Source organism: Solenopsis invicta, chromosome 16 (genome assembly GCF_016802725.1).
Source record: "Solenopsis invicta isolate M01_SB chromosome 16, UNIL_Sinv_3.0, whole genome shotgun sequence".
NCBI lineage: Eukaryota > Metazoa > Arthropoda > Insecta > Hymenoptera > Formicidae > Solenopsis > Solenopsis invicta.
In genome coordinates this window covers 11,487,135-11,506,144 of record NC_052679.1, presented here as the reverse complement: position 1 = coordinate 11,506,144, position 19,010 = coordinate 11,487,135, and the positions used below count along the sequence as shown (strand labels likewise).

General features: G+C 32.0%; 1 protein-coding gene across 3 annotated transcripts in view; it reads right to left on the bottom strand.

Moving 5' to 3' along the window:
• LOC105205447 (kelch domain-containing protein 4) overlaps nt 1-17,695 on the bottom strand; it is an 88,877-nt gene extending 71,182 nt beyond the window's left edge. The window contains exons 1-2 of one of the 3 annotated variants that reach the window (XM_039458208.1): nt 17,313-17,695; nt 11,731-11,814 (exon numbers count right to left, since the gene is read on the bottom strand). In XM_039458208.1, the coding sequence (XP_039314142.1) occupies nt 11,731-11,814; nt 17,313-17,432 (204 nt within the window). In that variant the 5' untranslated portion in view covers nt 17,433-17,695. Of the gene's footprint in view, nt 1-11,730; nt 11,815-17,222 lie in introns of all 3 variants that reach the window. The other 2 variants (XM_039458209.1, XM_039458210.1) reach the window with 2 other exon arrangements.
• Nucleotides 17,696-19,010: the final 1,315 nt, after the last annotated feature.

Below are 19,010 nucleotides of genomic sequence, written 5' to 3'. Positions count from 1 at the left end.
CTATCTGATGGCTCTTTTCCGGAAAGCTGGAAGCAATGAATTACAGTTCTGATCCCAAAGTGCGGGAAAAAATGACTTTAGGCCTATCTCCCTGGAATCTTGTACTTTGAAAATTTTCAAAAAATTAATTAAAGTAGGCTAGAGAGATTCATAGAGTTAAACGTAGTGATGCCCAGATGCCAATATAAATTTCGTAAAAGTAAATCATGTGATAACTGTTTAGCCTTAATAAACTTAAAAATATACAAATCCTATATGGAGGGTAAAATCACAGGGGGGCTCTTCTTAGATACTAAGACCGCCTATGACAATATTAATCCTAGAATTCTTTATGATAAATTAAACAATTTGAGAATACCAATGAAATATAAATCATTTTTGAAATGGTTCCTGGAACCAAGAACGACAACGATATTTGAAAACGGATTTTAGAGGGATTCAAGAAAAGTTCAGAGAGGAGTCTCTCAGGGCTCTGTGTTGGGCGGATCCCGATAGCGCACAGAACCGATAGCCCACCACTACTCACAGCAACCGATGCCTAGAGTTTTTCCGTTAGTTGGGTTAGATAAGTCAAGATGATTGATTGGTGGGCTATCGCACCGTGTGCTATCGGATCCCGTCCCTCTGTGTTGAGCCCCCTCCTTTTTAATATCTATGTTTCAGATATTCTTAAAATGGTACCTTATAACTGTAAAATTATACAATTTGCCGACAATATAGCATTCCTCGACTCTGACAACAATATTGAAAAGATTAAGAGGTAACACCACTGTAGAATTTTAAAAAAAATCGATTTTTTTTTATTGCTTTACAAAATACTTTAAACCTTCTAGAATGAGATAAAAAACGTCTTATGTCTGTTACAAATTTATTTTTGTGAAATTTCGTGCTCTTAAGCGTGTCGGGCTGCTCTAAAACGACTACCTACGGCGCATCGATACCTGTTCGAAGAGTATAGCCTAATGACTTATCAAACCTATTTACAAGAAACTAAGCCGTGATGATTTGCTAAATCGTTGCTTGGGAAGCTACACTCAAAATAACAACGTTTCAATGCTGCTGTATGGAACTTGGTCCCAAAACTTACTCAAGCGGCAAAAAAGTATTGTGTGCAGCGATTGATATTGTGTACCTTTAATGACAGTTTAATAAACATTTTACGGATTATGCAAGTTTTGGAGCTGGATATCGGCTACCAAGCATACAATTTTTGCCTTGAAGCCAATGCGACAAGGATCAAGCACACCAAGCGGTCTTTGACAGATGCGGCAAAGGAGGCACGCACCAGCATAAAATCGTCCCGGAAAGAAAATGAGGAAGAATACTTGAGTAAAGAAGAGATGCTTTACGGTCCTGGGATAGCAGATTAATGGTAAAAAATTTCAATCACATTTTTCATTTTTTTACGTCCAAAACACGTCTCTAAACATTAAACGCGTTTGTCTCAAAACATGGTTTTTTAAAACGGCACGCAGCATAACTCAAACAATTTTCATTCTTTTCACTCAAAATTTTGTGCCACTTCTTTAAGCTTCTATTTTAACCCCTTCTTTAAAATAACATTTCGAAAAGAAACACGTACAAAATTTTTGATAAGTTAATTAGAACGTTATTTATTGACAAATAATTGCCCGTTTTTTTCATCAAAAATGGAACTTTTTTTTAAAATGCTTGCCAATTACTCAAAAATAAATATTTCTCAAATTCCGTACGTGTTTCTCTAGCTATACTCATGTTAAAAAAAATTTTTGTTTTGTTCAAGATAAATATCTACGATGATTCTACTGCGTGCCGCAAACCACTTTAAAATAAACACGTCTTACGATAATGGCTCTAGCATCGCCATTTTTTAATATTTTTTAATAAAAAAATTTTGTGAACACTTAAAAAAATCTTTAATAACATCCATAAATATTATTATCTTCTTACTTTTCCTTCCATGCAAAAAAAATCGCAAAAACACACTTTATTTGGGCTGTCTACAGTGGTGTTACCCCTTAAAAGCACTCTTCAAAAGGCTTTCAAAAGAACTTATAAATGGTTAGAATCATTAAGTCTGGAAATCTCGATTCCAAAGACACAACTATGTTTTTTCTATAGAAAGAAGAAATTTACTAATCCTAACTTATTCCATGTATGTAATGAAACCATCACTGTTTCCAATAAAATTAAATATTTAGGAATGACGTTTGACAGCAGGCTAAGATAGCACAATCATATTAAATCCTTGAGAAATATAACATATTGCTTTGTAAATATCCTTAAATGGATTTCGGGTAGAAACTGGGGGATTAGTCTGAAGGCGGGATTAGATTTTATTAATGCCCGGCGGGTCCCGATAGCGCACATCCCGATAGCACACAAACCACTCACAATGGCAGATGCCTAGAGATTTTCCGTAGGTGAGGTTAAATAAGTCAAGATGATTGATTGGTGGGCTATCGGGATGTGCGCTATCGGAATCCTCCCATTAATGCCACTATTAGAGCACAATTGGTTGGGAGGCGATATGGTATAACAGCGGGAGAAAGTCATACCTAAGTCTTATTGACAGACTATTAATTTCAGCATATAAAAGAGTCTTGGATTTACCAAGAATGACATCGAATAGGGTGGCTTGGTTATTGTCGAAACAAAAAACATCTGCTAGAATAGTGGCAATAGCATGCGACAAATTAATCTTAAAAGCTTATCAAATGAAAAATATGAAATTAACTAATAAGTAATATGGAAAAATTTTGTAGTACAAAAAAACAGCTATTCGTAATATTCCATATATTCTAGATAGATGGCAGATAGTTAAACATTTCCTCCTCCATTTATACAGATGTGAAGTACATCCAGCATTTGCATATCCCTTGAGCGAGGAAATAAAGAGAATCTTTTGGGATTTTAAGACTGGGGCCTCTGCAAAGGCAGCAGGCCCTTTTATTAATGAAATCTTTGATAGCAAAACCTCATTTAATAAAAGATCCGAGCGAAATTACTATTTTCACAGACGCACAGTGGGCCAGGAGACCTCAAAAAGTGACCAAAATTCAAAATGTTTATGGATTTGCGTGATACTTGGTATAGGGGTTTTTGAGGTCGCTGATTTCGAATTTGATGTCAAAAATTCAAAATTCAAAATGGCGGAGCCAATATGGCGGACAAAATTATCAAAATCAACTGGATTTGCTTGAAATTTGCTATTTACGAGTTTTTGAGGTCGCTAAATTCGAATTTGATGTCAAAAATTCAAAATTCAAAATAGCGGAGCCAATATGGCGGACAAAATTATCAAAATCAACTGAATTTGTTTGAAATTTGCTATTTAGGGGTTTTTGAGGTCGCTAATTTTGAATTTGATGTCAAAAATTCAAAATTCAAAATGGCGGAGCCAATATGGCGGATAAAATTATCAAAATCAACTGGATTTGCTTGAAATTTGCTATTTAGGCGTTTTTGAGGTCGCTGATTTCGAATTTGATGTCAAATATTTAAAATACAAAATGGCGGATACAAAATGGTGGATAAAATTATCAAAATCAACTGGATTTGCTTGAAACTTGTTATTTAGGTGTTTTCGAGGTCTCTAATTACGAATCCAATGTCAAAGATACAACATTTAAAATGCCAGATGTAATATGCAAATTTATATGGCAAACGTAATTTTTAAAGTTTTAAGCAAATTCGGAATTTTCTATAACTTGGTAGTTAAAAGTTTTTAAAGTCATTTATAATGAATCTGACACCAAAAATTTTAAATTTAAAATGGCGGACCTAATATGGCGGCTTTTTTATACTGCTAACTACAATTCAAAAGTTTGAAAAATTAAATGTTATACCTATGACTAACCTACAACATTGTAATTTCTAGAGTCTATCACGAAAGATTTGCGATTTTAGATTCTTTCAGGATGCTTGTTTTACGTGAGTCCCCTCTCACGAATCGGGGTGCTTGTTTCACGTGAGTCCCCTCGCCTATCAGGAATCAGGGTGCTTGTTTCACGTGAGTCCCCTTGCCTCTCATGAATCGGGGTGCTTGTTTCACGTGAGTCCCCTCACCTCTCACGAATCAAAGTGCTTGTTTTAAGGTGTCCCCTTACCTATCACGAAACAAACTAAATTATATATTTTCTTCCTCGTCCATAAGTTTTAAATCAAGAATATTTTCTGATTCATCTTCAGATTCAGATTCAGAATCAAAATCATATTCACTAAAATCAAAATTCTTATTTGTTTCAAGATCAAAATCATCTTGACCGGATTCAGAAATAAACTGACTAGGTTCAGAAATCTCAAGTAAATATATAACTTCTGGAGGAAGCTTGAGACGTTTGTAACTGTGGAGTCTTGATTTCAAATTTATGCTTGAAACGAGAGGATTTGTTGAATCCATTGCTCGATAAAAAACATCCGCAAGGGTTGCCGATCTATTAATTTTTCTACTATGCTGTAGTCAGTCACTCTTGTAATATTTGTTTCTCGCTTCAGATGCCTTTTCGGCTAGCATCCCTACTGGCAAAATGCTGAATCTCACGATTTCACTACCATGCACTAAAATTTTGTGCAGTGTCACTGACATTGAATACCAGGGATAGCATTTGATGTATAATTCAGCAGTCTCAATACAAAATTTTTTAAAACGAGACGCATTGATAGGAAAGTAACACGATAAAGTAACTAAAATAGTTTTGAAATTTCTAAGTAATTGTGGGTTGAGACCGAGATACTTTGCAAACAATTCGGGATCTTTAAATGCTCTTTTAGCTGTGTTTTCATTATTGCTATTACCACACTCTCCTGGTTTAGGTTTGTCAACTTTGACGTTTAATTTCTCCCAAAGCATTGCTTGGATTTTGGCTTTTTGTTCTGCACATATTTTTTTATCTAAAGATCTTATTTGCCCTTTTTTAATAGGAAGTCAATATGAAATATGTAAACATAATTCAAGAAGCCTTATCCAAGCATGCAGTGGACTTATGTCGTATTGTAGTGATGTCTTCATAGATACAAATTTTTCTTCCTTTATGTTTGAAATTATATTGAATAATTTTGGTGTTGCATGGCATATTGGTCAAGATTGCATTGATTTTGTACCAGTAATGATATTAAGCACTTTGCCATCAATTAACGTCATGAATAGGTTGAAGTGTATCCGTATTACATAATCATTTTTTAACTCAACGTTATATACTTGCAGATTTTTTATTTCATCTTCCAATGCTTGCTTTTCTGTTAAAATTACATCTTTTGTTTCATGGACATACTGCAATTTTTTTGGACGACAAAATCGTGAAGATTGAGACATTTCATTATTCCAAAGTATTTTATTACTTTCATTTAATAATCAAAGGCGAAGTGGAATAAGTGTAGTAGCTAATAAATTTTCATCGTCAATATTGGTATTTTTTTCAACATTTCTGAAACTTTGATTGTAAGGGGAATGCCCACTGCTTCCATCAAAACCATAAGAACATATTAATTCTGCTTCCATTTCGGGACACTTTGTAATTTCTATAGTATGCAGTATAACGTCTAATTGCAATTCAACGATTCTTGCAACAGTGTGGTTTAATAAAGCTTGTAAAGAGACTTCAACTTTATCATCAAAAATCGAAATGTGTTCTGATGGTCTGCATTTTTTTTTTTTTTTAGCTACTCTTATTGTATTATATGTCGGCCAAATATCTGCTCCACTGCCATACTTGTCAGACGCATCTCTGAGTACAAGTTTTTTGAAACGGAGTTATCAAGTAAGAAAGATAACGCTTCTTCAGGAGATTTCTTTTTGATAACTGTTGTTTCTAATGTATTTAACATTTTTCGGAACTTTTTTGGCCGTGTCGGACTTTTTGAGATCTCCTTAAGAATTGCATTTAAATCTTTTTCACCTGAACGTTTTGCAGCGTAACTACTTGCCGCTACAAGTTTTAAAGTTTCATGGTTATGTTCAGTACTTATTTCTAATACTTCTCGTCGTTGCGATCTAGCAAACTTGTCTTTGAATTCAATACGTGGACGATCAACTAAAGATGAAGATATAGATATTTTTTCTTTTTTGCGGAAATCTGGAATTTTGAATTCTGTATTTAACCAATTGGCGAATTGTTTGTAAAATCTGTCTTTCTTCTTGCCAACGTGTTTAAATTTTTGCTTGTATTTAGTCCTTACAGTAGATATAAACATTCTTAAATGACGTTCTTGATCATCTTCTAAATTTTCTACATTAAAGCCCTGCTTTAATACAATAGTCTTAATAACGAAATCTATATCATTGTTATTATTCAAAAGCATGTCAACAATATCTTTTTTTATAAATTGCTCCATAATTGCGTATTGAATAAAAAGAAAACATTAAATGATGGATAACTAATCAGATTTATTAAAAAATCAATAAAAAAATTATTGACTACTTGAAACGATTGAACAGAAAGAACATAAACAAATATGAATATGACAAATTATGATTTAATACAGTACAATACATGTAATGTGATGATAGTTCGAAAATCATATGAGACACAATAATATAAAAATTCATTTATAGCTTAATTTATAACAATGTACCCAAGTATTTGATGAAATTGTGCGAAAAGAAAACAAATTCTAGCTTTGCACTGCGCCGGCTATTGCATCATTAAAATGTATATATACTGAACAGGTAGCAAAAGTTCAGTTAAAATTCAACGCCATCTATCAAATCGAATAGAAGCTACATATATATATATATATATATATATATATATATATATATATATATATATACAGGGTGTTCGTTAATGGTTGTCCTTTTACCGTACGTAGATGCCGTACCGACTGAGCTTGCTAATTTGCTAAACGTTTCCTAGATGCTTCGGTTGAGCGCGCGAACGCGATCTCGCAGGACCGAGTGACACGTACAGGCCCCTGGTGAAAATTTTTCTCATATTTTTTTCGTATAATTTTTCCGAACATCTGTATAATTTTTTATGAAACGTTATAAAATGTAAAAAAGTTAAAAGTATTTTTTTAAAACTGTGAGATTAGAAATCTCAGAATACTTCAGAATGTACGTGTATGAAAAGTTCTAACAATAAGAGATGTAGACTTTCTAAGTATTATTTCTACGTATTTCTGAAAAATGTTCCTATTCGTATAAAAATTATGAGAAAAACTGTAACCAGGAATGTTAAATTCTATAAACGAGAAATTTTATAAAAAATTATTAGAATAGTTTTTACCGGGGAAAGCTGTGCATACTTTGTTATATTACATTTGTTACTAAGATTACTATTTCTATTTATTAATCAAATTAATAAATAAAGTAGTAAATAGAAACGTAGAATACTGAATATATTTAATAATATATCCACACAATTTTTATCACAAATTTTTAATACTTGTAATCTTTTGAATTTAAATATTATCTTTGAAGTACTTTTAATTTAAAGAACTTCAGAAATAATATTGTAATGTGATATCAAGTAATGAAAGCTAAATGGTAACGTGGACTTCCACACCACCTTTGAGGTTCCACGATTGGCGCGTTAGGTTTTTTGAAGTGGACCTTCGCCTAGAGCCATATTATACCACATTAAAGACCTATTTTTTTGGTACATAAAGCTTAAATAGATATTTTGAAGTCATATTGCGTAAGAACACACGTAGATGAAAAGTTACATCTACGTATGATCGTGCGTAATATGACAACAAATTATCATATTTTTAGAGCAAGTGCTCGAAGTGTCTCCCTTCTTCCTGCTCACAACGTAAAGCCCGACTCAAGATTGCTTGCTCAAGATGGAAGCGAGCCGATTTCAAAACTTTATGTACCGTACTCAAACGAACTCCTAGATTCCGCGCTATGGTTCGTATACTGATGGTTGGATCATCAGTAACCATTTGTCGTATTTGCGCGGTATGTATGCGCTGTGGTCGCCCTGTACGGAGTATAAAAATAATGATAAAACAATAGAATATTTAAAATTGTATTATCAAAAAATTTTATAAATATACCTAACCTGCAGGCTTAATAGGTTTAAATTGACCGTATGTTCGCTGCCTCGACTCCAGCCTTGCAAACATATTTCGATATGGCTGTCGTCGCTACGGATATCTGCGCGTATAGAGCAACGTAGCTTCTCACGAATCTCTGTCGCACACTGCATAAATCATGATCATGTCACACATTTCATCAAACGTAAAATTGTGAGCCATATTGCATGCACGTTCTCTCACATTTTTAATAATTTTTTTCAATTTATACCATTTTTATGTGTGGTATACAGAAAAAGTAATACAAGTAATGATAAAAAGCACAATAATGAATACTTTATCATACAATTTTATAAATAAATATGTATTGGAACATAATTTTAAAGAAATTGATCGTTTTTTCGCAACTACAACTGTAGCCTTGTAAAGAAAGATATGGCTTGCTTGCTTCTATTCTGAGAATTTTAGAGTAAACTTTCAAAGTTTCCCGCGGAAAAGAAATATCTGTCGATTTTCAATTGTTGCTGTTTCTTCGTTGTTTCTTGCAACTGTTTTTGTCGTCTCGTCTCGATCCCATGTGAGAGAACGTGCGTGCAACCATGGCTCACAATTTCACGTATGACGAAATGTGTGATATGATAATGGTGTATGCAGTGTGCAACAGGGATGCGCGAGAAGCTGCGTTGCTCTACATGCGTAGATATCCGGAGCGGCGACAGCCTTATCGAAGAATGTTTGCGAGGCTGGAATCGAGGCTGCGAAGATATGGTCAATTTAGACCTATTAAGCCTGCAGGTACATATTAATAAAATTTTTTAATAATGCAATTTTAAATATTCTATTCTTTTATCGTTATTTTTATACTCCGTACAGGGCGACCGCCGCGCATAGATACCGCGCAAATACGACAAATGGTTACGGATGAGCCAACCATCAGTATCCGAACCATAGCGCGGAATCAAGGCGTTAGCGTGAGTACGGTACATAAAGCTTTAAAAGCGACTCGCTTCCATCCCTACAAAGTAACCTTGACTCAAGAGCTGCATATTAACGATGAAGCTCGCAGATTGAGATAATGTCAGTGGTTCTTTAATGAATGTGAGGAAGATTATAATTTTCCCAAACGCATTGAATTTTCGGATGAATGCGTTTTCCATAATAATGGCACCGTCAGCGCCATAACATGCATTACTGGGCCACTGAGAATCCTCACTGGATGCAGCAAGCACATACTCAAGTGAGGTGGTCGGTGAACGTTTGGGCAGGTATTCTTGGAGACCACATCATTGGGCCATATTTTTTTGATGGTAAGGTCGATGGCAATGCATACCGAACATTTCTTGAAAATCAATTTGTCGACCTGATGGGTGAGGTGCCACTGGAATCACGTATTAACATGTGGTTCCAGCAGGACGGCCATCCTGCACACACCGCCAGGGCGACAAGAGAATTATTGAATCGAAAGTTCGGTGCTCATTGGATCGGTCTTCACGGTCCTCATGAATGGCCACCGCGTTCACCAGACCTTACACCACTAGATTTCTTTCTGTGGGGTCATCTTAAACAGCAGGTGTATGCAACACGACCCGAAAACGTTCAAGACCTGAAAGATAGAATTGTACGAGCTTGCCGTGCAATAAGTCCACAGGTCTTGGAGCGGGTACGTGAAGCAATCGTGAGTCGGGCTTTACGTTGTGAGCAGGAGGAAGGGAGACACTTCGAGCACTTGCTCTAAAAATATGATAATTTGTTGTCATATTACGCACGATCATACGTAGATGTAACTTTTCATCTACGTGTGTTCTTACGCAATATGACTTCAAAATATCTATTTAAGCTTTATGTACCAAAAAAATAGGTCTTTAATGTGGTATAATATGGCTCTAGGCGAAGGTCCACTTCAAAAAAACCTAACGCGCCAATCGTGGAACCTCAAAGGTGGTGTGGAAGTCCACGTTACCATTTAGCTTTCATTACTTGATATCACATTACAATATTATTTCTGAAGTTCTTTAAATTAAAAGTACTTCAAAGATAATATTTAAATTCAAAAGATTACAAGTATTAAAAATTTGTGATAAAAATTGTGTGGATATATTATTAAATGTATTCAGTATTCTACGTTTCTATTTACTACTTTATTTATTAATTTGATTAATAAATAGAAATAGTAATCTTAGTAACAAATGTAATATAACAAAGTATGCACAGCTTCCCCCGGTAAAAACTATTCTAATAATTTTTTATAAAATTTCTCGTTTATAGAATTTAACATTCCTGGTTACAGTTTTTCTCATAATTTTTATACGAATAGGAACATTTTTCAGAAATACGTAGAAATAATACTTAGAAAGTCTACATCTCTTATTGTTAGAACTTTTCATACACGTACATTCTGAAGTATTCTGAGATTTCTCATCTCACAGTTTTAAAAAAATACTTTTAACTTTTTTACATTTTATAACGTTTCATAAAAAATTATACAGATGTTCGGAAAAATTATACGAAAAAAATATGAGAAAAATTTTCACCAGGGGCCTGTACGTGTCACTCGGTCCTGCGAGATCGCGTTCGCGCGCTCAACCGAAGCAGCTGTCATCTAGGAAACGTTTAGCAAATTAGCAAGCTCAGTCGGTACGGCATCTACGTACGGTAAAAGGCTGGACAACCATTAACGAACACCCTGTATATATATATATATATATATATATATATATATATATATATATATATATGTATATATATCATTGTGCTGCGTTGACGATGTGCTACACTTTTATTATGTAAGACTGAAAGAAAACAGGCAGTGATCCTCGCGCACAGATGCAACAAATTTTGAATTACTAAATGTCAAATGCCGCATAATTAAATAAAAGTGTATAGTAAAAGAAACAAAACGGCGCCATAACTGTTTCTCTACAGAGAGGAATGTAGGAGAATAGTCAATTGGTTGGGGAGTGTATTGCTGTATTTTGATACTTTTGTCCACCATTTATATCCGCCATTTTGAATTTTGAATTTTTGACATCAAATTCGAAATCAGCGACCCCAAAAACTCTTCTATATCAAGTTTTATGCAAATCCATTAACATTTTAAATTTTAGCCACTTTTTGAGGTCTTTTGACACATTGTGACGTTTGAGACAAATTTTGAACTACTAAATGTCAAATGCCGCCTAATTGCCGCGGAATTAAATAAAAGTGTATAGTAAAAGAAACAAAATGGCGCCATAACGGTTTTGCTAGAGAGGGGAATGTAGGAGAATAGTGATAGAGAGTGTATTGCCGTAAATTGTGAAAATTTCACATTTCGCGTTTTTCCCTAATACACTATGTATTACTTTAGATTGATTATTGATTATTTTGTAAACGTCAATATCCCAGGAGATGAAATTAACGGATGGGCATTTTCATATTATCAGCATATTTCAAAATATGTGATATATTTTCATCAATTACGCGTTTATCGTTTTAGACGATTTTTCAATTTCAAGGACCTACCAAAAAGAAAATACTTTATATATGTTTATAAAAATTATATTCTCACTACTTTCAATAATGTACAAAACAATAGTATAATTCTTTCAATCAATTTTAAAATATGAATTTTGGCCACTTTTTGAGGTCTCCTGGCCCACTGTAAGACGAGTCAAAATTTTACGAACAGGAAACAAGGGATCCAAATAGTAGGATTAACGTACGTCAAGAGAGGGAATTTCCCAGGAAAGTGGATTACGCGATTTATGTCCCAGACAGGAATATAGGACTAACCTTTAAATTGAATCCTCTAACGTCTTCATTCAACGCAGAAGCTATAGCCATCACCAAAGCATTGAATTTAGCATCAGAGTCGGGCTGGAAACACATTAATGTGTGCACTGACTCAGAAAGTACACTTAAAACATTGGAAGCATGTGAGAAGGGAAGATATAGGGCTCACCTTAGATTTTTGAGTAATACAGTGAGGGATTTATATAACTCTATTGAGTATTTTATTTCAAAAAAGAAAATAAACATTAGATTCACATGATGCCCTGCGCACTCAGGGCTATTGGGTAACAAAGAGGCAGATAGATTGACAAAAATTGGAGCAGAATCAGGAACTTTTCTACCGAATAAAGTTTCGTTTAAAAAATGTATTCAGTCTCAAAAACGAATACGTATTGACTCTCAACATATTAATCAGATTAGTCCAAATACTGGCAAATACTTCATGAGTAATTTTAGGGAATTTAGTTATAAAACAATTTATAAGTATAAATGTAACAAACATGTATATGGAACTTACTTTAGAATTTCGACAGATACTGCATTTACAAATAAAAAACAAAATTGGTCTAGCGAAATCCGCTAAATGTAATTTTAACTATGAAGTACAGAACATCAATCATATTTTCTGGGCATGCCCGTTATTGAATGATAAAAGAAAAGAATTAAAGAAGTATAAAATCCCTGAACCATACTCGGTGGAATTTATTATGCACATCTTAAATAAAAAAATCATTAAACTTCTCAATAAATTTGTTCAGAAAATTCTTAAAAAATTTCAAATCTAAAAGGAAATAATTCAAATGACCATATAATATGGGATTTTGATTATCAAAAATAAACTTCAAAAATAATAACATATAAAGAAAACGAATAAATTACCGGCACTATGAATTGGTTTGTTATTGATAATTCAAAAACTGCGTTAAATAATAAGTAGACACGAAAAACGACAGTAGAATAAGTGTTCAGGTTAGTATTGCCAAATAATTGCAGAGGGCCACTTATATTCCCAGATCCTGGGGTGGGGGCTGGAAGAGAGAATTACCATTGGTAGAAGAGGATAACTAAAACTATTCAGAATATAATAAAAAGGAGAAAAAAAGGGGAAAAAAAGAAAAATAAAAATAAGAAAAGAGGATACACATATATTTACGAGTAACGTAAACCAACTAAAGAGACAACTCAAAAATCAAGTGGAAACCTAAGATAAAGAAACTATAATCCAAAAGTTATCCCGATATATAAAAGAAATTATACACAACCAGATCTCTGGGCCAATAGATCTGGTTGAGGCTGAATGAACGTTGTAGTACTGTGATCTTCAATAAAAGTCAGATATCCATAGGCCAATAGAAGAAAAAGAAGACAATACTAGACCGACGGTGGAACTCACTCGACGTCGGTATTGCAGATAGCTGCAGATTTTTCTTCGATGGACTGAGGGTCGCACGTGAGGCGAAGAGTAAAAAAAATAAGCTAGCACTGTTTGTAAAACGCACTCATCTGTCCTTTTTCTTCGATTTTAAACCCCCTTAGTGATCTCTCAACTACCATGTACACAATTTCTGCTCTTCACACTAATTCCATGTGCAAATTACATAAACAATTTTCAGATGCTTATACCTCTCGTACTAAAGCTTCTAGGATCATCCTGCAAACGCCGTATTGTTCTTTCATTTAATTCATACCTTGCTAATTACTTATTTCATACAATGTCTAAAACTTTTATATGGGCCATATGTTCTCACGAGTCGGCTACAGAAGCCAGAAATTAAACTTAAGTGAGAAGCTAAAAATTAAAAATAAGTTTTTAATCTACTTTCGTTTTTCGTATTAAATTATAGTTAGCAAAGTATGTTTTTGTCACTACTTTAATTGTGAAAAAGGATTTCGAGATCTGTTAAGCCAATTAAAAGATATGAATGTCCAAAAATAAGCACATACAGACTGATCCAGCATCGCCTTAAGTACTAAAATTTTGAGTCGGTAACCAAGAAAACATTGTTGAGAAGACTAAAACCAGTATTCAAAGTTTATTCTTATTTTAAGGCCGTCTTAAGTAAAGGCTTAAAATACTAATGTGACTTCTTATTGATTAATGACATCTTAAAATGTTTCTTAAAATGGTCTTAAATATAAGAATCGACTATGAATATCGGCTTACGTGCTTGCGTTATCCGGATAGCAAGCTGACGTTATTTATCGTCATTTTGATGTTAAAATATCGTCAAAGATGTTATTTTGACGTCAAAAGGACAATAAATAACGTCAACTTGCTACCTGAGATATATTTCTTTCTGCGACGCACCAGATTCGAATTCCAGCATCAAATTGTTTTCAATTTTTTCAGAATTTAAGTAAATTGATTAAAACATTAATATTAATATATAAACCATTATAAAAACACAACCTAAGGTCAAAACTTTGTGAACAAAGTTAATTATTAAACACAATTTACCAGTTTGTTAACTAAATTCTAATAATTTATTATTTTGTATTACTGGTTACTATAAGATTCCATTTAAAATAAAAAAAATTTAATGTACAAAACCTTTGCGCTGCAAAATCTCTAATATAATAAAGTTGTAAAATACAATAGTTACAATAATTAAGAAAATTGTAATGTCTTACAATATTATTTAAATGCTTAAAAAAAACTTAATCTCAAAGCTCCTGGCACTTCAGCTCAGAATTCCGCGTTGACGGTAGCGATATTCCGTTGCAAACTAATAGGCGTAAAACGTGACAGATTTATGATGAAATGTTGTCGTGCTGTTATCATTTTGTTATTATGTGTTTCATTATGAAAATATGATTTGTCTCGTATTTACCAAATTCGTAAAAATAGACCGCAAGTTTCTTTGAATTTTATACATAAAAGCACATTTTTCACTCTTTTCACTCAATAGCTATCCGTGTGTTTTCCTGTCTGAATAGGCGTTACTTTTTACAACTCTTTACTGACTATTAGGCAAAAAAAGGATACCATTTTTACAAGGGTTTTAAAACCATCTGATTAGTCCGTTTCATTCAAATTGTCTTTATTTACAAATAGTATGTTGGATAAAATTATGTGTAATTTCACGCAATTTCACGCTTCTGACGTCACAACTTCAATATAGCCGCAACGAGTTGACAGGCTTAAACCTAGTTTGCATAATCGCTTTTATAACGCATATTTTACTAATATAAACTTATCCTTTAATTCTATTTGTTTTCACAACATATAACACAATACAAATGTAAAGTAATTCTATATTTAATTCTAAGTATAGGATTAGTTTACATTTTCTAATTATAATTCTATTTTCTCTAATTCTATCTACCACAATTATTTACTCACACGGGCTATTTATTATTATTATATTTATTGCATTTTTTCATTAATTTTTTAATACTGTTATTTGATATAGATTTTGTAATCTTATTATATTTAAAGTCTAACGGCCTCAAATATTTGTACGTTAAAAATTTTATTTCAAAAAAATTTTCTTATTTTGAACCGTTTCCTCTTTAATTCTTTAAGATTATATGTTATATTCCAGTGAAATATATACATACCTCAAGTGGAAAAACAAAGATACATACTATTACTTTAAATACATTCAACTTGGATTGATGCAGGAAGACTTTTGAATGAAAATACAAGGGTTATTCAGAAAGTAAGGTCTGACTCTACATAGTTTCCATATTTGTTTTTAGACCTTACTTTCTAAATAACCCTCATACAAAGATAGTACTACTTGGGTTTTATTGTATATATATCACTTATATTGGAAGATTTTAGAAAAAGACAAAGCTACACACTAAGAATATAAATTTTGATCCTCTATCACAATTATATATTTATTATGTGTATTTTTATTACATGTATAACTATATATGATAAAATTTTAATGCTCTCATTTTATCTTTTTTTTTATCATATATATTTGCAGAAATATTTATGCCCATTTTTACCAATGTAGATTAACTTTGATCTCAGTTTAACTTACTCCTTATCTTTTTCCAATTCTTAGAACTAAAGATAAAGAGTAAGTTAAACTAAGATCAAAGTTAATCTGCGTTGGTGGAAATAGACATTAGAGTATTAAGAATAATCTGGTTATAAAATATTCTAAATGTTAGAACTCTTTTCGAAATGTAACAGAAACTCTAGAATTCTTTGGAGCAGAACCGGAACTCTATGAACTATTTAGAAATTTTAAAAATGGGATCCTAACTTCACAGAAATAAATATTGTAAATAAAAATAAGTAGGTAATTGTGCAAAATACCCACTGCACCTCCTATTTTGACGAAATTAAGCTTATTCGACGCGTTTTCATTCAAAATAAACAAATCTGGCAGAAAAAAGTGTTGCTCTGCCCTGCAAACCAAGATATCAAACGTTAAAATTGGCAATTATACAGGTTAAAATACCTGTCATATTAGCGTATTGCAATGAGCTGAGCATGCGCTGATATAAATGTGCATGAAATTTGAAATGTTTTTTTATTAATAATTACATTACTGCCATATTTACTATATTTGATTGTACAATGTATATTCCCCCCCCCCCCACTCTGTTAATTATAAAATATATTATAAAAATGTTTAATAAGATATAAACATTGTGTTGAATTTAAAAAAATTATTAGTTTTTGTGCAATGTAGATTTTTTTATTGAGACATTACAATTTATTTTATAAAATTAATTAATTAAATTAATATAAACATCCCACTTACAAATAAAAATCTTGAAACAAGGTCTACAGATGTACTGTTCTCCCACATAAGTTTGCGACTTTCCACACGAAGGTTCACCCTATTTTCACCCCTACCATCTTATCCCCTGTGCACACAGGGGGTGTAGTGGGTGGAGATGGAAAGAAGGTAGACTTCCTTTTGCATGAAAAGTTGCAAACTCATGTGAAGAGAACAGTACATCTGTAGACCTCGTTTCAAGATTTCTATTTGTGAGATGTGTCTATTAATTAAATTAATTTTATAAAATAAATTTTTTTCATGCCTCAATAAAAAAATCTACATTGCACAAAAACTAATAACTTTTTTAAATCCAACATAATGTTCTGACAAATACAAGCATGTGTAGTAAATGTGGCAGTGATATAATTATTAATAAGCATTTCAAATTTCATGCACACTTCTATCACAACGCATGCTCATTTCGTTACATTGCGCCGAAACGACTGATTTTCTAACCTGTGCAATAGCCAATTTTAACGTTTGATGTCTCGGTTCGCGGGGCAGAGCGACACTATTTTCTGACAGATTCGTTCATTTAGAGTGAAAACGCGTTGAATGAGCTTAATTTCGTCAAAATCGGAAATGCAGTGGATATTCTGCACAATTACTAAATAATTTATTGTGTTGCACATGGTATCTTTCGTCTCTTGCTAAAAAATATTTATTAGCGAGTTTCAGATAGCACGTTTTGTATATGCTTATTTTATAACCGTTTCAAGGAACAAATACAAAACTAACACGTACTATTAGTGAAGTTTGTTAAGATTTATCACATCGTTCACATCTTTACATATTTTTCCGTTTAAGACATGACAGAGAAGAAAAAAATCTAACCTCACCAAGAGCCGCTAATTCCTTCTTTTGCTTAGCGTTAAACTTTTTTTCTGTTTTTAACGCAGTTTTTATCTGACCACTTATTTTGTTTTTATTTTTTTTCTTATCTTTCTTCCCCATCTCATTTGATAAGAATTTGAATCAAAACAAATCAGTGAGAAAATTAAAGGCCGCGGCACAGGCTTTTACAAACACTACTAAAGCCTGCCGCAGACGATACGTTTTTTTTCTTGCGGGATTGCTTACGTGCTCCTATACTGGCAGGGGGCCTATTCTCGAAAAATATCGCATACGAAAATACTAGGGAATTCTATAATATGTGTAACGTATACTATAGTATTTTCGTATATTTTCGTATGCGATATTTTTCGATAATAGGCCCCCAGGTCGGTTTATGCAGGCCATAACCATATGCCGGTAACTTATAGCGTTTTCGATTAGAAAAAAATTAGTGCGCACTCAGTTCACGCCAACACTGGACAAGTTCCATGAGTTGCACTGAATAGTGCAAATGCAAAAGAACACGCCCAAATTTTCAATGCAAGTGTCACCTGAGTTATTTATAATAGATCATGCGAAAAAGGAAAAAGTAACCTCGAAAAAGTAATCTCGTGCTCAGTAAGTAATGATTTTTACTATATGTAATTAAATAGTATATAATCATTAAAAAAATGCTATTATATTACATCAAGTAATTAATTATATTTTAAAAAATGTATAAAATCGATGTACCTGTATAAAAGATATAACACGGTGTTATTATCCATTTTTTTCACACATGCTACATAATTTACAGTTTTTGGAATCATTCTTCTAGTTCGGAAGATTGCAATTATTTCTTCTTCCTCGCTTGAACTAGAAAAAGATTCCAAAAATGTCTCCAATATATTAAAAAGATCCAAATCCGGATTGCTCATTTTTTCAAATTTTGTTCGTTATTGCTTACAATAATGCACTGATGCTTGCATGCATCCAGTCCCAATCAGCACACAATATTTTTTAAATGTTTTTTTAATATTTATTTAATATTAATTTTTCATTGTACAATTCATTATAACAAAAATATTTATTAAATATTTATTAAATATTTATTTAACATTAATTAAATATTTAAAATAATGAATTAGGAAAAATATTTATTTAAAATTTATTTAACGTTTATTTAACATTTATTTAACATTAACTAAATATTTAAAATAATAATTTGGGAAAATGTTTATTTAACGGTTATTTAACGTTTATTTAACGTTTATTTAACGTTTATTTAATATTTATTTCACATTAATTTTTTATTTAAAAAAACATTTTCTAAAAACATTAATTTAACATTTATTAAACATTAATTTAATATTTATTTCACATTAATTTATCATTTGAAAAAACATTTTTTAAAAACATTAATTTAATATTTATTCAACATTAATTTAATATTTATTTTACATTAATTTTTTATTTTAAAAAACCGTTTATAAAAACATTAATTTAACATTTACTTAACATTTATTTAATATTTATTTTATATTAATTTTTTATCTGAAACAATTTCAAAAACATTAATTTTACATTTATTGAATATTAATTTAATAATTATTATTTATTTTTTTTTAATAAACATTTTTTTAATATTTATTTAATATTGTGAAAGTATTTATTTTTCATGAATTATTTAATTGAAAAAATGATTTTAGTAAGCATTTT